Genomic DNA, 27,504 nt, shown 5'->3' on the forward strand with positions numbered 1-27,504 from the left:
TTCAAATGCTTCTTCTGCACCTGTTGAAATGACCATGTAGTTTTCCTTTATCCTATTAATGCAGTGAAATTAGTTGAATGATTTTCAGATGTTAATACAACTGAATTCTAGTATAAACTCCATTTAGTCATAATGTATTAACCTTTTTCTTGCATATTTTTTGAATTTGATTTGTCAAACTTCTGTTAAGAAATTTTGCATTGACTATAGTCACAAGTACATTGGGCTACTTCTTTCTTCTTTTTCTAAATCAATATTTTTAGTGAACTATAGTTGATTTACAATGCTAATTTTGCTGTACAGCAAAGTAATACAGTTAAATATATATAAATATATATACATAATATATATACATATATACATAAATATATATAAATATATAAATATATATACATGCTTTTTCCCTGTGCTATATAGTAGGACTTTGTTGTTTCTCCATTCTATACATAAAAGCTTACATCTGCTAACCCCAACCTGCCATTCTATCGCTCCCCCAACTCCCTCTCCCTTGGCAACCACCAGTCTGTTCTCTAGGTCTAAGATTCTGTTTTTGTTTCATAGATAGGTTCATTTGTGTCATATTTTAGATTCCACATATAAGCGATATCATATTTTGTCTTTCTCTTTCTGACTTACTTCACTTAGTATGATAATCTCTAGTTGCATCCATGTTGCTGCAAATGGCATTATTTTGTTCTTTTTCATGGCTGAGTAGTATTCCATTGTATATATGTACTACATCTTTATTCATTCATCTGTCGATGGATACTTAGGTTGTTTCTATGTCTTAGCTATTGTGAATACAGCTGCTATGAACATAGGGGCACATGGCTTTCTGAATTATACTTTTTTTTTTTTGCGGTACATGAGCCTCTCACTGCTGTGGCCTCTCCCGTTGTGGAGCACAGGCTCCAGACACGCAGGCTCAGCGGCCATGGCTCATGGGTAGCTGCTCCGTGGCATGTGGGATCTTCCCGGACCGGGTCACGAACCCGTGTCCCCTGCATCAGCAGGTGGACTCAACCACTGCGCCACCAGGGAAGCTCTGAATTATACTTTTGTATGAATATATGCCCAAGAGTGGGATTGCTGGATCATATGCTAATTCTGTCTGTAGATTTCTGAGATACCTCCATACCGTTTTCCACAGTGGCTGCACCAACTTACATTCCCACCAACAATGTAGGAGGGTTCCCTTTCCTCCACACCCTTTCCAGCATTTGTTATTTGTAACTTTTTAATGAAGGACATTCTGACTGGTGTGAGGTGGTACCTCATTGCAGTTTTGATTTGCATTCTCTAATAGCAATGTTGAGCATCTTTTCATGTGCCTATTGGTCATCTATATTTGTTCTTTGGAGATATCTCTATTTACGTCTTCTGCCCATTATTTGACTAGGCTGTTTGTTTTGTTGTTGTTATGAGCCGTTTGCATATTTTGGAAATTAAGCTCTTGTTGGCTGCAATATTTGAAAATATTTTCTCCCATTCTTGTAAGTTGTCTTTTCGTTTTGTTTATCATTTCCTATGCTGTGCAAAAGCTTGTAAGTTTGATTAGGTCTCATTTGTTTATTTTTGTTTTTATTTCTATTGCCTTAGGAGACTGACCTAAGAAAACAATGTTAAGATTTATGTCAGAGAATGTTTAGCCTATGATCTCTTCTAGGAGTTTTACGGTGTCATTTCTTATGTTTAAGTCTTTAAGCCATTTTGAGTTTATTTTTGTGTATGGTGAGAGGATGTGTTCTAATTTCATTGATTTATATGCGGCTGTCCAACTTTCACAACACCACTTGCTGAAGAGATTGTCTTTTCCCTGTTGTATATTCTTGCCCCCTTTGTTGAAGATTAATTGACAACTGGTGTGTGGGTTTATTTCTGGGCTCTCTGTACTGTTCCATTGATCCATATGTCTGATTTTGTGCCAATACCACACTGTTTTGATAACTGTAGCTTTGTAGTATTGTCTGAAGTCTGGGAGGGTTATGCCTCCTGCTTTGTTCTTTTTCTTCAGGATTGCTTTGGTCATTCTGGGTCTTTTATGGTTCCATGTGAATTTTAGGATTATTTGTTCTAGTTCTGTGAAAAATCTCATGGGTAATTTGATAGGGATTGCATCAAATCTGTAGATTGCTTTGAATAGTATAGCCATTTTAACAATATTAATTCTTCCAATCCAAGAGCATGGGATATCTTTCCATTTCTTTGAATTATCTTCAGTTTCCCTTATTAATGTTTTGTAGTTCTCAGTGTATAAGTCTTTCACCTCCTTGATCAAATTTATTCATAAGTATTTTATTTTGGGGGGTGCAATTTTTAAAGGTATTGTTTTTTTATATTCCTTGATAGTTCATCATTGGTGAAAAGAAATGCAACTAATTTCTGCATGTGAATCTTGTATCCTGCTACCTTGTTGAATTCGTTTATCATTTCTAGTAGTTTTTATGTGGAGTCTTTAGGGTTTTGTATATATAATATATTATCATCTGCATACAATAACAATTTGACCTCTTGCATTCCAGTTTGGATACCTTTTATTTCTTCTTCATGTTTGACTGCCCTGGTTAGGACTTCCAATACTATGTTGAATAGAAGAAGTGAGAGTGGGTATCCTTGTCTTGCTCCAGATTTTAGTGGGAAAGCTTTCAGCTTTTCACCACTGAGTATTATATTGGCTATAGGTCTGTCATGAATAACTTTTGTTATCTTGAGATATGTTCCCTCTATACCCACTTTTGTAAGAGTTTTAATCATGAATACATGTTGAATTTTGTCAAATGTTTTTTCTGCATCTATTGAGATGGTCATGTGGTTTTTGGCTTTTATGTGGTGTACCACATTGACTGATTTGTGTATGTTGAACCATCCTTGTGAACTTGGGATGAATGGTGTATGATCTTATTATGTGTTGTTGGATTTGGTTTGCTAATATTTTGTTGATATAGTTCTCTCTTCTTATGATAGCACTGACCATTTTTTGGAATGAGGGTGACACTAGCCTTATAAAATGAGAAGGGAAAGGTTCCCACCTCCATTATTTTATATAATTAATTGTGTAGGCTTGGTAATATTTCCTCTTCAAATATTTGACAGAAGTAAACAGTGAAGCCATCTGGAATTGGAGTTTTTCTTCAGGAAAAATTTTTTACTCAAACTCAATACTGTTCATTGATATTGAGCTGTTCAAGTTTGCCAATGTTTTCTAAGGGTGAGTATCAGTAATTTGTGTCTTCCTCTTTTTTCTATTTTTTCCTAACAATCTTCCAAGACATTTTTTGATTCTATTAAGTATTTCAAAGAACTAACTTTTTTTTATGGATTATTCCCTATTATTTTTCTGCTTTCTATTTAATTGAATTCTACTCTCTATTGTTTCCTTCTTTTGGATTGCTCTGGGATTAATTTACTCTACTTTTCTACTTCTTAAGATGGAAACTTAACGACTAGAGAACTTTCTTCTTTTCAAATACAAGCATTAGAGTGGATACATTTCCCTCTAAGCACCTTTTTGCATCTATGCTCATCAGTGATATTCATCTGTAATTTTTTTGTCTGTTATCTTTGGTTTTGGTATCAGGGTGATGGTGGCCTCGCTGAACGAGTTTGGGAGTGATCCTCCCTCTGCAATTTTTTGGAAGAGTTTGAGAAGGATAGGTGTTAGCTCTTCTCTAAATATTTGATAGAATTTGCCAGTGAAGTGATCTGGTCCTAGACTTTTGTTTGTTGGAAGATTTTCAATCACAGTTTCAATTTCAGTACCTATGATTGGTCTGTTTTTTGCCAGTGATCTGGTCCTAGACTTTTGTTTGTTGGAAGATTTTCAATCACAGTTTCAATTTCAGTACCTATGATTGGTCTGTTTATATTTTCTATTTCTTCCTGGTTCAGTCTTGGAAAATTGTACTCTTCCAAGAATTTGTCCATTTCTTCCATATAATTTCTCCATTTTATTTGCACATAGTTGCTTGTATTAGACTCATGATCCTTTGTATTTCTGTGGTGTCAGTTTAATTTCTGCTTTTTCATTTCTAACTTTATTGAGTCCTCTCCCTTTTTTTCTTGATGAGTCTGGCTCAAGGTTTATCAATTTTGTTTATCTTCTGAAAGAACCAACTTTTGTTTTTATTGATCTTTGCTATTGCTTTCTTCGTTTCTATTTCATTTATTTCTGCTCTGATCTTTATGATTTCTTTCCCTTTGCTAACTTTGGGTTTCCTTTGTTCTTCTTTCTCTAGTTGCTTTAGGTGTAAGGTTAGATTGTTTATGTGAGATTTTTCTTGTTTCTTGAGGTGAGATTCAATTGCTATATACTTCCCTCTTAGAAGTGCTTTTCCTGTGTTTTGGAAACACAGTTTTGAGTCATTGTGTTTTTGTTGTCATTTGTTTCTATGTATTATTTTTCTTTCCTCTTTGATGTCTTCAGTGATCTCTTAGTTTTATAGCAGCACACTGTTTAGCCTCCACGTGTTTGTGTTTTTCACAGCTTTTTTCCTCTAACTGATTTCTAATCTCATAGCGTTGTGGTAAAAAAAGATACTTGATATGATTTCAATTTTCTTACATTTTCCGAGGCTTGATTTGTGACACAAGATGTGATCTATCTTGGAGAATGTTCCTTGTGTGCTTAAGCAGTATTCTACTGCTTTTGGGTGGAATGTCTTATAAATATCAATTAAATCTATGTGGTCTATTGTGTTATTTAAAGCTTCTATTTCCTTATTTATTTTCTGTCTGGATGATCTGTCCATTGGTGTACATAGGGTGTTAAATTCCACCACTCTTATCGTGTTACCGTTGATTTCCCCTTTTATGGCTGTTAGCATTTGCCTTATGTACTGAGGTGCTCTTATGTTGGGTGCATAAATATTTATAATTATTATGTTTTCTTCTTGGATTGATCCCTTGATCATTATGTAGTGTCCTTCCATGTCTCTTGTAACAAGTTTTTATTTTAAAGTCTATTTTATCTGATAAGAGTATTGCTACTCCAGCTTTCTTTTGATTTCCATTTGCATGGAATAGCTTTTTCCATCTCCTCACTTTCAGTCTGTATGTATCCCTAGGTCTGAAGTGGATCTCTTGAAGACAGCATATGTGGGTCCTGTTTTTGTATCCATTCAGCCAGCCTGTGTCTTTTGGTTGGAGTATTAAATCCATTTACATTCAAGGTGATTATTGGTATGTTTGTTACTATTACCATTTTCTTAATTGTTTGGGGTTTGTTTTTGTGGGTCTTTTTCTTCTCTTGTGTTGCCCGCCTAGAGAAGTTCCTTTAGCATTTGTTGTAAAGCTGGTTTGGTGGTGCTGAATTCTCTTAGCTTTTGATTCCCTGTAAAGCTTTTGATTTCTCTGTTGAATCTGAATGAGATCCTTGCTGGGTAGAGTAATCTTGGTTGTACGTTTTTCCCTTTCATCACTTTAAATATATCCTGCCACTGCCTTCTGACCTGCAGAGATTCTGCTGAAAAATCAGCTGATAACCTTATAGGGATTCCCTTGTATTTTATTTGTTGCTTTTCCCTTGCTGTTTTTCATTTTTTTTCTTTGAATTTAATTGTTGTTAGTTTGATTAATATGTGTCTTGGTGTGTTTCTCCTAAGGTTTATCCTATATGGGACTCTCTGTGCTTCCTGGACTTGGGTGGCTATTTCCTTTCCCACGTTAGGGAAGTTTTCAACTATAATTTCTTCAGATATTTTCTCAGACACTTTCTCTTTCTATTATTCTTCTGGGACCCCTATAATTTGTTATGTTGTTGCATTTAATATTGTCCCAGAGGTCTCTGAGACTGTCCTCAGTTCTTTTCATTCTTTATTCTGCTCCTCAGCGGTTATTTCCAGCATTCTATCTTCCAGTTCATTTATCCATTCTTCTGTCTCAGTTATTCTGCTATTGATTCCTTCTAGTGTATTTTTCATTTCAGTTATTGTGTTGTTATTCACTGTTTGTTTGGTTTTTAGTTCTACTAGGTCTTTGTTAACCATCTCTTGTATTTTCTTGATCCGTGCCTCCATTCTATTTCTGTGACTTTGGATCATCTTTACCATCATTACTCTGTATTCTTTTTCAGGTAGGTTGCCTATTTCCTCTTCTTTTATTTGGTCTTGTAGGTTTTTACCTTGCTCCTCCATCTGTAAATATTTTTGTCATCTTTTTTTTTTTTTTTTTTTGATGGGTGGGGCTGTGTTTCTGTCTTACTGGCTGTTTGGCTTGCGGCATCCAGCACTGGAGTTTGCAGGCAGTTGGGTAGAGCTGGGTCTTGGTGCTGAGATGAGGACCTCCAGGAGACCTCGTTCTGATTAAGATTCCCTGGGGTCTGAGCTTCTCTGTTAGTCCAGCTGTTTGGACTCAGCGCTCCCACCACAGGAGCTCAGGCCCAACCTCTGCCCTTGGAGCCAAGATACCACAATCCATGCATCACAGCAGTCATTTCCAGAGAAGCTTTGGGATTACTGGAATATCTGACATGGACTGAAGTGTTATTTAATTAATTTATTTACATATATCAATTTTAACAGCTTTATTGGAATATAATTCACATATCACACAAAGTACTCCTTTAATGTGAACAAGTCAGCGATATCTAGTATGTTCACAAAATTGTGCAACCATCACCGTAACTTAAGCACATTTAAGAACATTTTAATCACCCCAACGAGAAACCCTAACCCTAGGCATCTACCAATGTACTTTCTGTCTGCCTGTTCTAAGCAGTTCACATAAATGGAATCATACAATATATTGTTCTTTACGACTGGCTTCTTGTGATTTAACAAAATGCTTTTAAGGCTCATCCATGATGTACTTCATTTCCTATTATTTTTGAATAACATTACATTGTAAAAATGTACCATATTTATTTATCCAATTGTCAGTTCATGGATATTTCTATTGTTTGTACTTTTTGGTAATTATGAATAATGCTACTATGAACATCATACATAAGTTTTTTTGAGTACACATAAGTTTGTTATTTCTTTGTGGTATATACTTAGGAGAGGAATTGCTGGGTCATATGGTAACTCTATATTTAACTTTTGAGGACCTGCCATATTGTTTTCCAAAGCAGCTGTACCATTTTACACTCCAGCCAGCACTGTATGAGGCTTCCAATTTCTCCACACTTGCTATTAACTGTCTGTTTTATTGTAGCTATCCCAGTGCATGTGAAGTGGTATCTCACTGTGACTTTGATTTCTGTTTTCCTGAAGCTAATGACGTTGAGCACCTTCTCATGTGCTCATGGGCTATTTGTATACCTTCTTTGGAGATATTTCTATTCAAATCCTTTGCCCATTTTTTAATTGCGTGATTTGTCTTTTGTATTGAGTTGTAAGATTTCTTTGTATATTCTGGATACAAGTCCCTTATAACGTATATGATTTGCAAACATTTTCTCCCATACTATGGGTTGTCTTTTCACTTTCTTGATAGTGTCTTTTAAAGGATAAAAGTTTTAATTTTGATGATTCCAAATTACCTATTTTTGTTTCTTCTCTTGCTTGTGCTTTTTGTATCATACCTAGGAAATCACTGCCTAATCCAAGATTATTAACATTTACATCTATGTTTTCTTCTGAGTGTTTTATAGTTTTAGCTCTTACGTTTAGGTTTTTGATCAATTTTTAGTTAATTGCTGTATACAGTGTGAGGTACAGGTCTAAATTCATTCTTTTGCATGTGAACATCCAGTTATCCCAAGACCATTTGTTGAAACATTATTCTTTGCCATTGAATGGCCTTGGCACCCCTGACAATAATCACAGAGATATGGGTTTGTTTCTGGACTCTCCATTCTATTCCATTATCTGTCTATATACTATTCTTATGTCAGTACAAAACTGTCTTGATTATAGTAGCTTTGTAGTGGGTTTTGAAATTGGGAATTGTAAGTACTTGAACTTTGTTCTTCTTTTTCAAGACTTTCTGTCCATTCCAGGACTCTTTTATTTGTTATTGTTAGAATTCCAGGGTCAGATTGTTAATTTCTGGGGGGAAAGAGCGGTTCAAATTTTGATAGGGATTTTATTGAATCAGTAGGTCTACTAGGGGAGTATTGCCGTCTTAACACTAAGTCTTCCAATCCATGAATGTGAGGCGCCTTTCCACTTATTTAGATCTTCTTTAATTTCACTCAACAATGTTTTGTGTAGTTTTCAGTGTACAAGTCTTGTATGTCATTTGTTAAATTTATTCCTAAGTATATTATCCTTTTGATGCTATTGTAAATGGAACTGTTTTCTTAATTTCATTTTTGAATTATTCATTGTAAGTCTATAGAAATACAATTGATTTCTGTATATGATCTTGTATTGTAACCTTGTTGAGTCCCTGTATTAGGTCTAACAGTTTTGTGCAGCGGGTGGGGGTTCTTTAGGATTTTCTATACACAGGATTATGTCATCTGCAAATAGAAAAGTTTTACTTGTTTTCCAATGTAGATTCATTTTATTTCTTTCCTTTGCCTAACAGCCCTGTCCAGAACCTCCAGAACAATATAGAATAGAATTGGTGAGAGATGACATTCTTGCATTGTTCCTGATTTCAGGGGGAAGCATTTCTGTCTTTCACCATTAAGTACGGTGTTAGCTGTGGGTTTTTCGTAGATGTCTTATATCAGGTTGAAGATGTTTCTTTCTATTTCTAGTTTGAGTGTTTTTATCATGAAGGGATGTTAAATTTTGCCCAATGCTTTTTATGCAGCTACTGAGATGATAATGTAGTTTTTGTCCTTTATTCTATTGATGTGGTATACTTAACTTAATTGAGCCTTAATATTAAATCAATGTTGCATTTCTGGAATAAAACCCACTTGCTCATGCTGTTTAAAAAAAAAAAAAGGCTTAGCTGTGGGGGGCAGGGCTAAGTGGGGGCAGGGCCTAGGCTTAGGTGGGCAGAAGAGGCCCTGGGGGGATGGTGGTGGGGTGGGGCCTAGGCCCCCAGAGGGGCCTCGGGGTGACCCCTCCCCCAGCCCCTCCCCTCCCCTCCCCCAGCTGTCCCTCAGGGACACCAGTCCCTTCTTGCCTCTACTTTTCCTCCCTCCCTCCCATGCCCCCAGGCCCCACATGGCCAGAGGGGGCCTTGGAGGGCAGAGGATCAGGTGCTGGACCTTACCACGCTCCCTGGGCCTGAGTGGGTGTGGGAAATGCTGGCTGTGTTCCCTTCTGATCCTCCGATCCCGAAAAGGTCTCCCTCCATTCCCGCTGATCTCCTCACCATGGGTAGGCCCCTCCCGAGCATGGGAACCCCTCCCCTCCCCCAGCTGCCCCTCAGGGGCACCAGTCCCCATCTAGCTTCTACTTTTCCTCCCCCTCCCTCCCACAGCCCCAGGACCCATGCAGCCAGAGCAGCCCTCAGAGGTCAGAAGATCAAGCCCTGGACCTAGGCAGACTCCCTAGGCCCAAGTGGGCAGGGGAAACACTGGCCGTGTTCCCTTCCAATCCTCTGATCCCTTGAGAGTCTCTCCCTGTCCCTGTTGATCCTCTCTCTGTGAGTGGGCCCCTCCAGGCGTGGGAACTCTTCCCCTCTCCCAGCCACCCCTCAGGGGCACCGGTCCTGTCTGGCCTCCACTTCTCCTCCCCTCTCCCTCCCCCAACGTCCTACCCAATCGCTCGGGGGTTCCTCCCGTCCCCTCAGGTGTGCACGCTCCCCCATCAGTGCCTGGTAGGTGCCCTAGTTGTGAGGAGAGGAGAGCTCCAAGTCCTCCTACTCTGCCATATTGAACCCACCTGTATCTGTGGTTTTGCATCCTCAGATTCAACCAACTAAGCATTATGTAGCGCTGGAGTATGTATTTATTGAAAAAAATCCACATATAAGTGGAATAGTGCAGTTCGAACCATACTGTTCAAAGATCAGCTGTAATTTGTAATGGCTCTTTTGAATTTTGTTTTTGACTCAGTGATTACTAATAGGTATGTTATTCAATTTCCAAACACCTGCAGCTTTTCTGGTTTTCTTATTCACTTGATTTCTAATCAATCATTTTATAATCCAGGATTACAAACCAGGATACAATTAATCCTGGTGAATTAACCATATGTATTTGAAAACTGTTTATTCTGTCAATTTTGGGTGTAGTAGTCTGTAAATATCAATTACATCATGGTGGTAGTATAATTCTATGTCTTTGTTGATTTTTTGTCTAGTTGCTCTTATTGAAAAAAATTTTTTAATTTCCAAATATGATGGTGGGATTGTCTGTTCTCTTTTTAATCGTTACTGTATGCATACATATTAATAACTGTATATCATCCAGATCAATCAACCCTTTTATCATAGCTGTCTTACTAGTTTCTAGTAATATTTTATTTTGAAATCTCATATAATATAGCAAATCTCCTTTTTATGCTTAATGAATGCATGATACAACCTAGCTCTCTTTATATTTAAAGTACATCTCTTACAGAGAGTATTTAAGTAAACCTTGCATTTTCATCAATTCAGAAATTCTCTGCCTTTTAACTGCAGTGTTAAATACATTAATAATACAATTATTTATACGGTTGCACAAGAGCCCACTGTTTTATTTTTTTCTGCTTGTTTCCTCTTCTTATTTTCCTCTTTGCCTTTCTGGTTTTGTTTTATTATTTTATACTATTTTCAGGATTCCAGTTTGGTTTTCCTTCAGGGTTTTCAGCCATCTTATTCTGCATTATTTTAAAATATACTCTTAACTTACACAGAGTTCACTTATATAATGTAAAACAGATTCATTAATGTTTTATGATTCTATTTCTCTTCATATTATCTTGGTGATCATCATACCATTCCTTTCCTTTTAGAAGTTATCCTTGAAATTATAACATTCATCCCTGACTTAGCAAAGTCTAATATATCAGTACTTCTAACTCTTCCCAGAAAACGTGGTGAGGTCTCTAGAAATGAACTCCATTTTCCCGTTGACCTCAATTTATGCTATTATTTCAGGTTTGTTTTGTTCTTTATATAATCAAACCACAAAATATATTATTATTGTTCATAAGATCAATACTCATTTGGCTTTATCAACTTATTTACTATCTTAACTGTTTTTCATTTATTCTTACATCTTTCCTCCCACTTGGAATGATTTTTATTCTGTCTGAAGAAGGATTTCCTTTACAGCAGGCCTGCTGGTAACAAACTGTTATCAGTAATCTTTTCTCTGCTCTGCACTTTAAAATTCCTTTAAAAATATAAATATGCATTGTGAACTGAATACCTCAGTAAAGCTAATTAGCATTTATTAAATCACATAGGTACCATGTTTTTTGTTCTTTGCATCCTCCCTATCTGGCCACCACCTGTTTGTCCTCCATATCTATGTGTTTCTATTTTGTTTTTAGATTCCACATATAACTGAAATCATATGGTATTTGTCTCTGTCTGCCTTATTCACTTAGTATAATACTCTTTTAGGTTCATCCATTTTTGTCATGTCAAGATTTCATTCTTTTTTCCACTGTATATGCATACCATATCTTCGTTATCCATTCATCTATGGATGCACAATAAGGTTGCTTCCATAGCTTGGCTACTTTAAATAATACTGCAATGAACACAAGGGTGCATACATCTTTTTAAATTAGTGTATGCATTTTCTTCAGAAAAATAACTAGAAGTAAACTTGCTAGAATGGATGGTAGTACTATTTTTAATTTTTGAGGACCCTCCATACTGTTTTCCATAGTGGCTGCACCAATTTACATTCCTGCCAACAGTGTACAAGGGTTCCCTTTTCCCCACATCCTCATCAGCACTTGTTATTTTTTATCTTTCTGATAATTTCCATTCTAACAGGTGTGAGGTGATATCTCATTGTGGTTTTGATTTCCATTTTGAGCATCTTTTCATGGGTCTGCTGGCCATCTGTATGTCTTCCTTGGAAAAATGTCTATTCAGATCCTATGCTTATTTTTTATTCAGAGTGTTTTCCTGATATTGAACTGTGTGAGAGTTCTTTATGTGTTTTGAATATTAACCATTTATTGGATATATAATTTGCAAATATCTTCTCCCATTTAGTAAGTTGCCTTTTTGTTTTGTTAATGGTTCTCTTCACTGTGTAGAAACTTTTGCTTGATATATTCTCATTTGTTTATTTCTGCTTTTGTTTTTCTTGCCTGGGAAGACCTATCAAAAAAATATTGCTAAGACTGATGTCAAAGAGCATACTGAGGGCTCCCCTGGTGGCGCAGTGGTCGGGAGTCCGCCTGCCAATGCAGGGAACACAGGTTCGAGCCCTGGTCCGGGATGATCCCATATGCCATGGAGCAACTAGGCCTGTGCACCACAGCTGCTGAGCCTGCGCTCTGGAGCCCGCGAGCCACAGCTGCTGGGCCCGTGTGCCACAACTACTGAGGCCCGTGTGCCTGGAGCCCATGCTCTGCAACAGGAGAGGCCACTGCAGTGAGAAGCCTGTGCACCGCAATGAAGAGTAGCCCCTGCTCGCCACAGCTGGAGGAAGTCCACATGCAGCAACGAAGACCCAATGCAGCCATAAGTAAATTAATTAATTAATTAATTAATTATTTTTAAAAAGAGCATATTGACTGTGTTTTCATTTAGGAGTTTTGTGCTTTCAGGTCTCACATTTAAGTCTTGAATTCATTTTGAGATTATTTTGTATATAGTGTAAGAAAGTAGTTCAGTTTCATTCTTTTGCATGAAGCAGTCAGTTTTCCCAACACCATTTATTTAAGCATTTCTTCCTCTTCAATTTTTTTAGAATAGCTTAACAAGGATAGATATTAGCTCTTCTTTAAATGTTTGGTAGAATTCACCTGAAAAGCTGCCTGGCCTGAACTTTTGTTTGTTGGAAGGTTTTTGGTTTTTTTTTAACTGATTCAATTTCAATTACTGGTAACTGGTCTGTTCATATACTCTATTTCTTCCTCATTCAGTCTTGGGAGATTGCACATTTCTAGTAATTTATCCATTACTTCTAGGTTGTCCATTTTACTGGTGTATAATTGTTCACAGTATTCTTTTATGATCCTTTCTTTACTGTGGTTTTGGTTGTAATGTCTCCTCTTTCATTTCAGATTTCTTGATGAGTCTGTCTAAAGGATTTTCAATTTTGCTTACTTTTTCAAAGAACCAGCTTTTAGTTTCATTGATATTTTCTATTATTTTTTCAGTCTCTATTTTATTAATTTCTACTCTGGCCTTTATTGTTTATTTCTTTCTACTAATTCAGGGTTTTGTTTATTCTTTATTCTTCTATTCCTAGTTCTCTTAGGTGAAAGGTTAGGGTGCTTATTTGAGATTTCTCTAGTTTCCCGAGGTACGCATGTATTAGTACAAGTTTCCCTCTTAGAGCTGCTTTTGCTGTATCCCACTGATTTTGAATCGTTGTGTTTCCATTTTCATTTGTCTCAAAGTATTCTTTTATTTCCTCTATGATTTCTTTAGTGACCCACTGATTATTTAGTATCATATTGTTTAACTGCCATGTGCCCATGTAGGTGATTTCTAGTCTCATACCTTCACAGTCGGAAAAAATGCTTGATATAATTTCAATCCTTAAATTTGTTGAGACCTGTTTTGTGGCCTAGCATGTGATATATCCTGGAGAGTCTTTCATGTGCACTTGAAAAGAATGTGTATTCTGCTGGGTTTAGATGGAATATCCTCTCTCTCTTTCTCTGTATGTGTGTGTGTGTGTGTGTGTGTGTGTGTGTGTGTGTGTGTGTGTGTGTATTATCTGGTCTAATGTGAAATTTAAGGCCAGTATTGCCTTACTAACTTTTCTGTTTCGATGATCTGTCCATTGATGTAAGTGGGATGTTAAAAGTCCCCTATTATTGTGTTATTGTCAATATCTCCCTTTAATGTTTGCTTTATGTATTTAGGTGCTCCTATGTTGGGTGCATATACATTTACAATTTTTATATGTTCTTCTTGATCCCTTTATCATCATGTATATCCTTCTTTGTCTCTTGCTAAAGTCTTTGCTTTAAACTCTATATATTGGCATTTTGTATTTACTGGCATTTTACTTATTGCTTTCTGGTTGTTTTTGTGGTTATTTTTTGTTCCTTTCTTCTTTTGTTCTCTTCCCTTGTGACATGATGACTAGCTTTAGTATTATATTTGCATTATATTAACATTGTATGTGATCATTTTAAGTTGATGATCACTTAACTTCAAACACATTCTAACAATCCACCCCCATACGCACATTTAATGTTTTAGACATATTTTACATCATTTTGTTTTGTGTGTCCCTTAACTATTTATTGTAGCTATAAATGATTTTACTACTTTTGTCTTTTAACTTTTCTACTAGCTTTAAAAGTGACTGATGTACCATCATTATTATATATTTGCCTGGTTACCAATGAGATGTTTCCTTTATTAATTTTCATATTTTCTAGTTGTGGTCTTTTATTTCCCAGTCAGGGAAGTCCCTTTAACATTTCTTGTATAACTGGTTTGGTGCTGCTCAACTCTTCTAGATTTTGTCTATAAAACTATTTCTCTCTCCATCAAATCTGAATGACAGCATTGCTAGTTAGAGCATTCTTGATTGTAGGATTTTTTCCTTTCATCACTTTAAATATATCACGACACTCCCTTCAGGCCTACAAAAGTTTCTACTGAAAAATCAGCTCATAGTCTTAAGGACACTCCCTTGTACATAACTACTTGCTTTTCCCTTGCTACTTTCAAGATTCTCTTTCTTTAAATTTTGCCATTTTAATTACAGTATGTATTGGTATGAATCTCTTTAGGTTCATTTTATTTTGGCCTCTATGTCTCCTGGACCAGATGTCTGTTTCCTTTCCCAGGTTAAAGAAGTTTTTAGCTATTATTTATTCAAATAAGTTCTCTCCTCTTTCTCTCTCTTCTCCTTCCGGGATCTCCTATAATGTGAATGTTAGTATGTCTGATGTTGTCCCCAGGTCTCTTAAATTGACTTTATTTTTTTTAATTCCTTTTTCTTTTTTCAGTTCATCTTGTGTGATTTCCACTACTCTCTGTCTTCCAGTTCACTGATCTTTCCATCTATCATCTAATCCACTATTGATTCCTTCTAGTGTATTTTTTATTTCAGCTATTGTATTCTTCAGCTTTCTCTGGTTCTTCTTTACATTTTCTAACTCTTTGTTAAACTTCTCACTGTGTTCATCCATTCTTCTCCTGAGTATGTTGAGCATCTTTATGATCATTACCTTGAACTCTTTACCCAGTAAATTGCTTTCCTCTACTTCACTTAGTTCTTCTGGGGTTTTATCTTGTTGCTTCATTTGGAACATATTTCTCTGTTACCTCACTTTGCATTATTCTCTGTTTTTATTTCTATGTATTAGGTAGGTTGGTTACATTTCCCAGTTTAGAGAAATGGCCTTATGTAGGAATCATCATATGGGGCTTAGCAGCACACCTCCCTCTGGTCACCAGAGCTATATGGTGACTCCATGTGGGCTGTATGGGCCCTTCTCTTGTGGCAGGGCTGACCACCATTGGCACAGTGGTAGGGGGTGTTGACCCCCGAGTTGGTTGGATAACAGGCCCTGACATGTGGAGGCTGCCAGCCTACTAGTGGGTGGGGCTGGGTCCCAGTACAGCTGGCTTCATGGTCCAGGAGGTGTTGAGGCTAGTTCTTATCTTCTGGTGGTCAAGGCCAGGTTCTGGGGTCACCAGCTTCAGGGCCCAGGGTATTTGGGTGCTACCCAGTTGGTGGGAGAGCTAGGTCATGTCCCAAGCCAGCTGTTTTGTGGGTTCTGAGAGTTCCCAGTGATGCTGCTGGCCCACTAGTAGGTTGACTGTGGTGCCTGAGGGCTCCCAAGGCTGATCCAGACCCACTGGTGTGTGGGGCCCTGAGGCTGGTGGGCAGAGCCAGGACATGTTGAGTTCCATGCTGGTGCTTCCTGGCTGATGGGTGGGCAAGCTACCAGTGCTGATAATCTAGAGGGAAAATTTCAAAATGCTGCTTACCAGCACCAGTGTCCTTTTGGTAGAAGGAGCTCTCCAAAATGGCTGCTGCCAGCATCTATATCCCTAGAGGGAGTCATAGTTGCCTTCTGCCTCTCTGGGAGGCTCAAGGTCATCAAGCAAGTGGGTCTGACTCAGGCTCTCTTCAAATTACTGCCTCTGTGGCCTCTGCACTGGGAGATTTTACATGAGCCCTTTAAGAGCAAGTCTGTTTCCTACAGTCCTCCAGCTCTCCCATATGTGAGTCTTGCTCACTTTCAAAGCCAGACATTCTGGGTGCTCCTCTTCCTGGTGCAGGATCCCTGTGCTGGGGAGCCTGATGTAAGGCTTGGACCTCTCACCCTTTGGGGAGAACCTCTGCAACTGTCTCCACTCCTCCTACCCATTTTTATATCTTTAGTTTTGAAAAATCTCTCCTGCTAGTCTTCAGGTTGTTCTCATCTGTAAACAGTTGCAATTCTGATGTGCCTGTGGGAGGAGTAGAGCTCAACGTCTCCCTTCTCCACCATGTTGGCCATATCTCTTAAACTGTTATCAATATTTGACTGAAATTATTAAAATATTCAACTGAAATATTTTCATTTTACTTTTATTTCTGGAAAATATTTTAGGTCATTAGCACTTATTTTCTTTCAGCACATTAACTCCAACTATCATTCCATTCTATACATTCCATGTCAGTGGTTTCTGTTGACCTCTTACCTCTTGATCTGACTGTTGCTCCTCTGAAGGCAAAGTATCTTTTATCTCTATGTGCTTTGTTGATTTTCCCACTTTCTTTTGTTTTCAAAAGTCTAACAAAACTAGGTGGGTTTTCCTTCTATTTTTTCTTCATAAGATGTATAGGACTTCTTGAATAAGTGATTTGGTATCTTTTTAGACATTTTATAAAGTTTTCAGCCATTATCTCTTCAAATACTTTCTGTCCCATTCTTTCACTCTTATTTTTTGAGACTCCAAATGTGTGTTATGTAAGACCACCTCACTGCATTCCCTTTATCTTACATTTGGCTCTTATTTATCTTTATTTTCTATCCTTCTATCTTTTGATTTTTCAACTGGATATTATTAGAACCATATCTTTGAGTTCACTAACTTTCCCTAATGCTAGGCCAAATTTATTACTAAAACCTCCCACTAACACTAAGAACTTTAAATATCTTATTTTTCAATTTTATAATTCTCATTTTATTCATTATTTTATAATTTCTAGCTCTATGCTGAATTTCTCAGCCTTAACTTTTATTTCCTTGAACATACTAATACATATTTATTTTAATCTGCCTGATAACTCCATTATCTGGAGCTCCTATGAATCTGACTCTGTTGTCTATTTTGTTTTTGTGGTTTTGGCCACACTGTCTTGAATATTTGTATACTTGTTTTTTTTAATGTGTATTGAACAACGTACATGAAAAAGGAAATAGTTTGAGGCCTAATAAGATATAATCTTATTTTAGAGATTTGCTTTTAGCAGGCTTGTAGGAGACTTGCAAAAGGGGATAATGTTAACCAAATTTAAGGAATGAGATAATTTAATGCTAGACTTCAATCCTTAAGAGGTAAGTCATTTTATTCTAAGGTATAGTCCTTTAGAGTGCCAACCTAAAATATAGTCATTTACCATGTCTCCTTTTGGTACGCTCTGGATTCCAAAATTTGATTCACAGATCTGACAGTTACTCCAAATCTTAACATCTCAGACATGTCTTCTAGAATTGGCAGATACCCCTAGAGAAAGAGTGGGCTCACTTTTCTGGGTTTCCTTCTTCCAGAGTGTTTTGACCCATAATTCTTCACATCCTTATTGGCTCTTGGATGTCACCTCCCCCCAACCCTTTTTGTGAAAATTCTGTCCAGCTTTTCTAGTAAGTTCTTAGGTGGATTACTAACCAAAATTACCTAATTCACCATAAGTGAACAACACAGAGGTGTGTGTGTGAGTGTGTTTATATATATATATATATATATATATATATATATATATATATAAAAGAATATTGGGCCCAAGTACCTCACTAACTGAAAGAAGGGATCCAATTTTCTAATTCTTATGTAATGTTGGAATATGCAGTCAATTTAGAAAACAGAACAGAGACCCCTATGAAAATGTATTCATCTTAAAGTATATACCACTTATACAAAAACTAAACAATTTTCATAAGCTAATCATTTATCTGAAACAAGTATTTAATTAAAATATCTAATATATGAGTGCTGCTAAAGCTGAAATAAGGCATGGAGTAGGAAGAACTTACAGTGATAGGGGAAGCCTATTGGTATTGTGAATAAGTATCACAAGGTGTTACAGGTAAAATATAACAAGTATGTATTGAGTACAGTGGTGTCTAAAAAAAACAATGGAAAGTTTGGGATGGGGATCAAAAGAGAAAGGTGATTTATAAATGGAAATGTACAATGAGTTGGTACAGGAAGAGAATGTGAGGAACAGACAGACAAAGGAAGGTATTCCTATCATAGGGGCAAAAAAAGCCAGAAAGAGCTCCAGGTGATGTGAGAACCCACTATTAGTATTTGGTAAACTACAGGTAAATAAATATAGCTATAACACAAGGGGCGTGTATGTGTGAACATGCAATTGTGGGTGTGAGTGTAGTGGGGCATGGTGGTGACAAAGTGATTAGTTATAAGAAAAGGAAATTACTTGTTTCATAATGTCAATGTTCCTGTATGACATAATAAAATGTATATAAAAAATCATATTTAACAATGAATATTTTGAAGTGCATTTATTAAAATTGGACAAAAAAGTATATCTGCTGTCATGAAAATTATTAAATATTGCTTAGAAACACAGAGAAATAATAGATAATATGATCAGAAAGGAAGAGACAAAACTGGTGTTACCTGAAGATGCTATGTCAACAAAAGAATAAATGTTTTGAGTTACATAATAAACAGAAACCAACAGCTTTCATTCTAGACACAAGAAATAAGAAAAAATAATGACAAACATCCTAATCACAAAAGCAATAAAAATATGAAATAGCTACAAATAAGCGCGCTGTTTCAAATAGAAAACTCTACCAAAGTATTTAAGTAAATATAAACAGCATGTACTCTAGTGTAATGCTAAATATTATAAATGTATCAATGTTTTCCAAATTAATTTATAAGTTTAAGGCAGTTCATTTAAAATACTAATAAAGGGCTTCCCTGGTGGCGCAGTGGTTGAGAGTCTGCCTATCAATGCAGGGGACACGGGTTCATGCCCCAGTCCGGGAAGATCCCACATGCCACGGAGCGGCTAGGCCCGTGGGCCATGGCCACTGAGCCTGCACGTCCAGAGCCTGTGCTCCACAATGGGAGAGGCCACAACAGTGAGAGGCCCGCATACCACCAAAAAAAATAATAATAAAATAAAATACTAATAAAGATTTTCTTTAGACCTTAAAAAAAGAACCTGAAGAATGCACTGGAGACATCAGAAAAATGGCAGAATAGGAAGCCCTAGATCCTCCTTCCCCGCAAAGAGACACTGACTCAATAACAATACATAGATTAATTTCCTTTGTGAGAAACCCAAAAATCAGTTAAGAGGCTCCTGTATCCCAAGTAAGCAGCCTCTCCCTCAGGGGATAAAGAGAAGAGTTCAGTGTGCATCCAATAGTCTGGTTTTTCAGGAACTGCCCATGGGACTGGGTTCTGTCTCATCTGATCTGGAGCACTGATGGGACCTGGCATAATCTAGAAGCCTAGGTAGTGCTGAGAACAAAACAGAGCTAGGGGACTTGCAGTGGCTCCAGAGAATCTGCAGTACTGGAGACAAGCACTAGAAGGAGTAAGAGATTATGAGCTCCTGAAAAAAGAAACCCACAAGTCTTTCTAACTGGAGATTTACATGCACCAATCCAGAGAAGTCACATCCACAGACAACGCTGAAGAGTTCACTACAATCTGTAGCTGGGCTGACTGGTAAAGGTCATTCCTTGCCCAAAGCCAATTTCTAAAGATGGAAGAGGTGGCTGTTTTTACAAGTGTGCAGATCCCAACACAAACTTACAAGACAAATGAAGAAACAGGGAAACATGACCCAATTAAGAGAATTAAATAATTCTCTAGAAACAGACCCTACAGACAAAGAGGTATATCAGTGATCTCAAAAAGAATTCAAAATAACTGTAAGAGAGATGCTCAATGACCTCAGTACAATGATACTTGAACAATATGAGAATATCACCAGAGAGAGAATATATATTTTTAAATTGGAGGTTAAGAATACAACAACTGAATTGAAAAATTAAAGAGACATGTTCAACAGCAGTCATGATCAAGTAGAAGAAAGAATCAGCAAACTCAAAAAAAATATGTCATTTGAAACTATCCAGGTAAAGTAGCAAAAAGAAAATAGAATGAAAAGGAGTGAAGAAAGCCTAAGGGACATATGAGGTACCATCAAATGGACCATTAAATGCATTACAGGAGTCCCAGAAGGAGAAGAAAGGGAAAAGGGGGCAGAAAGCTTATTTGGAAAAATAATAGCTGAAAACTTCCCAAATATGTGAAAGGAAGAGGACATCCAGATTCAACTAGGATGAACCAAAAAAAAAGTCTACACTAAGACACATTATAATGAAATGGTCAAAAGTCAAACACAAAGAGAGAATCTTTAAAGAAGCAAGAGAAAAGCTACTAATCACCTACAAGGGAGTCTCCATAAGACTATCAGTGGATTTCTCAGCAGAAACATTGCAGGTCTGAAGACAGTGAAATGATATATTTAAAGTGTTTAAAGGCAAAAACTGCCAACCAAGAATAAATAATTGTCGAAACTTTCTCCTTCAAAAATAAAGGAGAAATAAAGACTTTCCCAGGTAAACAAAAGCTGAAGGTGTTCATCACTACTAGACGTGCCTTACAAGAAATGCTGAAGGGAGTCCTTCAAGTTGAAACAAAAGGACACTAGACAGAAACACAAAAAGATATTAAAAATACATAACATTGGAATACTGTAACAATGGTATGTAAGTCACTTAATTCTTGTACGGAAGTTAAAAGACAAAAGTATTTTAAAAACTGGGCTTCCCTGGTGGTGCAGTGGTTGAGAGTCTGCATGCCGATGCAGGGGACACGGGTTCGTACCCTGGTCTGGGAAGATCCCACATGCCGTGGAGCGGCTGGGCCCGTGAGCCATGGACGCTGAGCCTGTGCATCCGGAGCCTGTGCTCCACAACGGGAGAGGCCACAACAATGAGAGGCCCGCATACCGCAAAAAAAGAAAACAAAAAGTATTTAAAAAACTATAAATATAAAAACATGTTAATGGATACTCAATATAAAAAGATGTGATTATGACACCAAGAACATAAAGTATGAGGATTTAAGTAAAAGAGTAGAGGTCTGTATGCAACTGAAGTTATTAACATTTTAAAATAGATTGTTATAACTTTAAGCTATTTTATATCAGCTCTAGGGTAACTACAAAGAAAATACCTATAAGAAATACACAAGAGAAAATGAGAAAGAAATCAAAGCATGTTAATACAAAAACATCAATGAAACACAAAGGAAGATGACAGGAGAGGAAAAGAGGCACCAAAAAAAAAAAAAAAAAAAAAACACAACAAGTCAAACAAAACAATTTAAAAAATGGCAAATCCCCATCAGTAATTACCTTAAAAAGGTAAATGGATTTAACTCTATAAAAAGATACAGAGTGGCTGAATGAATAAACAAAGATCCCATGATATGTTGTCTAAAGATACTCAATTTAGATATTAGGACATACATAGGTTAAAATACAAGAATGGAAGAAGATATTAAAAAATGATAAACAAAATAGAGCAGGGGTAACCATACTTTCACCAGACAAAATAGACTTTATATCAAAAACTGTCACAAGAGACAAAGAATGACATTATATAACGATAAGATGGTCAATTCACCAGGGAGATATAAAAATTATAAATATGTGTGAACTCAACAAGACAGCAATATATGAAACAAACACTAACAAAACTGGAGAAGTGACAGCATTACAATAATAGGAGATTTCAAAACCCCTCTTTTAATAACAGATAGAATATCCAGACATAAGATCAATGTGGAAACAGAACTTGAACAATGCTATATAGATCAAAGTGCTCTAACAGACATATACAGAACATTCCACCCAACAGCAGCAAAATAAACATTCTTCTTAAGTGCACACTCTCCAAGATAGATAACATGTTTGGTCATAAAACAAGTCTTAACCAAGTTAAGAAGACTGAAATCATACCAAGTAACTTTTTTGACCACAATGAGATAGAACTAGAAATCAATACCAGAAAGAAAAGTGGAAAATCTGCAAATATGTGCATATTTCATACTACTGAACAACCAGTGAATTCAAGAAGAAATCAAAAGAGAAATAAAAAAATCTTGAGACAAATGAAAACAAAAATACAATATACCAAAACTTATAGGTTGCAACAAAAGTGGTACTAAGATGGAAGATTTTTGGCTATAAATATCTACATTAAAAAAGAGCATGGGCTTCCCTGGTGGTGTAGTGGCTGGGAGTCTGCCTGCCAATGCAGGGGACGCGGGTTCATGCCCCGGTCCGGGAAGATCCCGCATGCCGCGGAGCGGCTGGGCCCGTGGGCCGTGGCCGCCGGGCCTGTGCGTCCGGAGCCTGTGCTCCGCAGCGGGAGAGGCCACAGCGGTGAGAGGGCCGTGTACCACAAAAGAAAAAAAAAAAAAGGGCAAAGACCTGAAATAAGCAACCTAACTTTATACATACACACTAAGCCTACAGTTAGCAGAAGGAAGAAAATAATAAACATTAGACCAGAAACACACAAAATAGAGAATAGAAATATTCAATGAAAGTAAGAGTTGGGTTGTTGAAAAGATCAACAAAATTGACAAAGCTTTAGCTAAACTAAGAAAAAAAGGAGAGAAGACTCAAATAAAATCAGAAGTCGAAGAGGAGACATTAAAACTGATACTACAGAAATAAAAAGGATTATAAGAGATTACTATAAACAAATAACCTGCTTTTTAAAATGGCCAAAAGACTTGAATAGTTATTTCTTCAAAGAAGATATACAAATGATCACAGTTATATGAAAAGATGCTCAACATCATTAATCAACATGGGAATGCAAGTCAAAACCACATGAGACATCATGTCACACCTGTTAGAATGGCCTCTATAAGACTGTGAGAATGTGGAGAAATTGGAACCCTCGTGCACTGCTGATGGGAATATAAAATGGCACAGCCACTATGGAAAATACTATGGAAGCTCCTCAAAAGATTAATTAACACAGGAGTTTGGGATTAACAGGTACAAACTACTATATGTAAAATACATAACCAACAAGGACCTACTGTATAGCACAGGGAACTACACTCAATATTTTATAATAACCTATAAGGGAAAAGAATCTGAAAAAAACAGATTTATATGTATAACTGAATCACTTTGCTGTATACCTGAAACTAACACAACACTGTAAATCAATTATACTTCAATTAAAAATTTTTTTAATTAAAAAATTTTAAAATAAAACTACCCTAAGATCCAGCAATCCACTTCCAGGTATTTATCCCAAAGATTTGAAATCAGGATCTTGAAGAGATATTTGTACTCCCCTGTTCACTGCAGTATTATTCAAAATAGCTAAGTGATGGAAACAACCTAAATGTTCATTGATGGTTGAATGGATAAAGAAAATATGGTATAAACATATAATGGAACATTATAATCTTAAAAAAAGAAGGAAATCCTGTCATATGCTACAACATGGACGTTATGCTAAGTGAAATGAAACAATCACGGAAAGACAAATATTGTATGCTTCCACTTATATGAGGTATCTGTAAGGTGAGGTAGTCAAACTCATAGAAGCAGAAAGTAGAATGGTGGTTGACAGGGGTGGGAAAGGGAAATGGGGAGTTGCTATTCAGTGGTATGGAGGTTCAGCCACGCAAGATGAAAAAGTTATAGAGATCTGCTCTACAGTAATGTGCATATAGTTTATAATACTATACCATAACTTAAAAATTTGTTATGTAGATTTCATATTGTTTTTTAATCAAAACTTTTAAAGAATGTACTAAAAAAGCTGAGACTATTTTGAAAAACTAGTAATAATTATTAAGATATGGCTTAAGTCCAGGTTTGCCAACATAAATGAAAAAATTAATGTTTCAATGGGATGTTATAAACCCACTAAGAATAATATTTTCAAAGACTATATACTGACATGGGAAAAGTTCTGTTCATTCAGCCAGTTAACAAATACTATGTCAGACCTTGGACTGTGTGCTAAATATAAAATGATGAGCAAGGAAGATATGATACTTGCTAGTCAAGAATCTTATAGTCAAGTGAGAAAGGCAAACAAAGATTACAGTGGAGATATACCTGATACAAAGGATACAAGGAGATAACTAAGTATATAGCAAGGGAGTCCTACCTCTTCTATAAGAGTCAGAGAATGTTTTGTAGGAAATGTGACATTTTAAGCTCAGATCTGAAAGATACATGGTAACTAGCGCAACAATGGTTATGGGTGGAGACATAAGCAAACTGAGGATCCAGCACATAGAAATGGCCAGGGAAGACAAGGGTGTGTGGGGAGGGAGGACATACCAAATTTTATGTATACCAAAGACCTAAATACATCTGCACAGAGTAAGACTGGAAGAATATAAAAGAAAATATTATCAGTCCCTAACTCTGGTTGTAGAATTAGAATTCTGAGTAAATTTTCATTCTTTTCTATTTTTCTTCTTTTCTATATTTCCTGAAGTAATTAACCATACGTTACTGTTTACTATTTATTGATGAAAAGAGTATTATTAAAATAATACTTTACTATTTACTACATTTGGGGAAGAGGTTGTTTTTGTTTTAAATCTTAGACAAGTCTCTTAGGACCTAATTTATTCATTTGGAAAATAAGGCTAATAACATGTAACTTCACAAAGTTTCTGATTTGGATCATATATGATAACGTGTAGAAAAGTGATTTTGTGGTTGTTGGACCTAACTCAGGATCAGAGCCCCAGATAAAAGGTATTAAGACAGAATTGGAGGATAGTAGATCAGGAGGATGAAATGTGGGCCTGATGAAGTTGGTGTGCTAGTTACTAACATTTTGCCAACCCCCTCTTTAGCAATGATGATAGTCAATGCCAATCAAGCCCGATTTTTTTTTTCCTCACTGAGCTTAGACCCAATCTCAGAATCCTTCTCAGCATAACACTCCAGGAAGTCACTTGCATAATGGCACACTACTTGAAACCTTTTGCCGTCACCAGTCTTAGAATTCCAAATATGAACACAATCAATTACATAATTTTTAAAAGGTAGCTTGGTGATTAAAATGTCCTCTTTAATTTACATTTTAACTTTTAAATGCTCTATTTTCTGTTAAAAAGTACATCTTATAGCACTTCTAGAGGTTTTGATTTAGTATTTTTGTAAGCCTGTCATTTATCTGTTATACCAGAAACAGAATAATTAGGGGACTATAGCATTTTACAAGTCTATTTACAGATATTTACAAGTGGTCAAGTCAGATACATATACACCTTTTGACTGATTGTCACTTTATCACAAAATGGAAAAAATGAGTTTCTTACCTTTCCTCTGGAGTGTCTACATGAAATGTTCTCTCTATAACAGTGGTCCACTGGAGACATCTGATAATAAATGTGTTTGGCTTTGGTCGTTCTGTTTTCATTAACTGGCATTCTAGAAATAAAATAAAATGTCTCTTTGAATATACTTATACTTAAACCAAGAAGTAAACAGTTGAGAAGTACAGAGTTCTATTCTAAACAAACCACTGCAACCTTACAGATTTCTATGGATCTCCACTCAAGGCTGTTTGTTCATAACCTAATTTCAGTATTCCTTTCCAACCCATCACCCATTCTGGTCACATGCTCTATTAACCAGCCAAATTGGACTATTAAACTTTCCTTAAATACATCTTGCTCTTTCCTCTATCCATACCTTTGATCCAGCTACTACTACTATTTGGAATGTTTTCCATTTATGTTACCCCTAACCATATGTAATCCCCAACAGCCAAAAGAATACCTGTCCTTTAAGTCCAGATCAAATTCTACTCCTTCCATGAAGCTTTTTATAACAACCTGGTCCTAGACTGACCATTCCCCAAGCTATATTCTCATAACATTCTCACTACATTCTCCACTCTACATTCTCATTATTTATTATTGTACCCCTCATTTTTCACTTAGCATAGAGTATATTATATTACTATTTATCATTTTTAAGAAGGTATCCTTATCCCTACCTAGATTATAAGCCTTTGACAGTATGCACCCCCTAAAACTCTTAGTAATCTATAGTACCTAGAGCCAGTCAGTCAGAAGTGATAAATTCTGTCAGCAATTATCTATATCTAGGAAGACTTCAAAGAAAAGGAACATAGCATAGTGGCTAAAAGTATGGATTTCAACACTACTGTGCCTGGATTCAACTTTTTTTCCTACCATTAACGATGCAAGCTTAGACAAGTCAATTAATTTCTCTGGTCTTCAAGTATTAAATGGGAAGCAGTAAGAGTACCTACATTATAAAATTGATGTAGGGATTAATAATATGTAATTGTAGTACTTAGCATGGTGTGTGACACACAGTAAGTTTTCAATAAATGTTAGCTGCTATTATTAGGTGTACACCTGAGCTACACTCCAAAGGATATCTGGTATTGGACAACAAGAGAAAATAGGATAGGGCTGTCTGCTGACACTGCAACAGACTGTTGTTGAGGAAATGCACTGCACTCTCTCTCTTTAGGGGCTTTTGTCTAGTTGTGCCTTCTGCCAGGCATTCTTCCCCTCACACAACCCCACAGTTAACTCCTCACCTCCTTCAAGTCTTAAATCAATTCTAACCTTCACACTGAAGCCTACCTCAACCATGCCACTCAGTACTGAAATCTGCATCCTTTACCCAGGACACCCCAACTCCTCTTACCTGCTTTACTGTTTATTTCCCATAGCATGTTTCCATCTTTGTACATATGAGATGACTAACTTAATATCTTTTTTATTTACTGTCTGTTTCTTCAACTAGAATATAAGCTCTACTAATATATCGTTAGCACCGAGAACTAACATATAGCACTCAATAAGTATTTTCCAAGTGAGTGAATTCTGACAGTAATAATCCAAAAAGAAGGTAATTTTGATGATACAGGAAAGAGGAGAAAATTTCTGGAGCAACTTCCTTATATAGTCAAAAAGGGATAGGATTCACTGAACAAGTAGAGGGCTGGCTGTAATCAGGAGTATAGAGAGTTTAGTGATGCAACAGGAGAGAAGATAGGGTAAAGGAGCCCAGAGCTGGTAGAAATTATTTGCTCATTGCTTCTACTTTTTCAATGAATTAGCATGTAAAGCCATCCTTAAGAATATGTTTGGAAGAGGATGCACTTGGGCTCTGAGAAAAGAGAAGATATATAATAGCCTTCTAGGAGCAAACAGACTAGGGAAACATCCATGACTACTAAACAACATTAAGGGTCCAATGGAATTTAATGATTAAGAATTTAAAGTACCACCAGGGATCATGGTTGTATATTTTTCCCC

General features: G+C 36.5%; 1 protein-coding gene across 4 annotated transcripts in view; it reads right to left on the reverse strand.

Moving 5' to 3' along the window:
• Nucleotides 1-27,504, reverse strand: part of AKT3 (AKT serine/threonine kinase 3) — a 391,132-nt gene that overhangs the window by 193,934 nt on the left and 169,694 nt on the right. For all 4 annotated transcript variants that reach the window (XM_007462635.1, XM_007462636.1, XM_007462634.1 and 1 more), the window contains one exon: nucleotides 25,522-25,633. In XM_007462635.1, the coding sequence (XP_007462697.1) occupies nucleotides 25,522-25,633 (112 nt within the window). The remainder of the gene's footprint in view (nucleotides 1-25,521; nucleotides 25,634-27,504) is intronic.

This window comes from Lipotes vexillifer, unplaced genomic scaffold (assembly GCF_000442215.2).
Source record: "Lipotes vexillifer unplaced genomic scaffold, Lipotes_vexillifer_v1.1 scaffold104, whole genome shotgun sequence".
Lineage (NCBI taxonomy): Eukaryota > Metazoa > Chordata > Mammalia > Artiodactyla > Lipotidae > Lipotes > Lipotes vexillifer.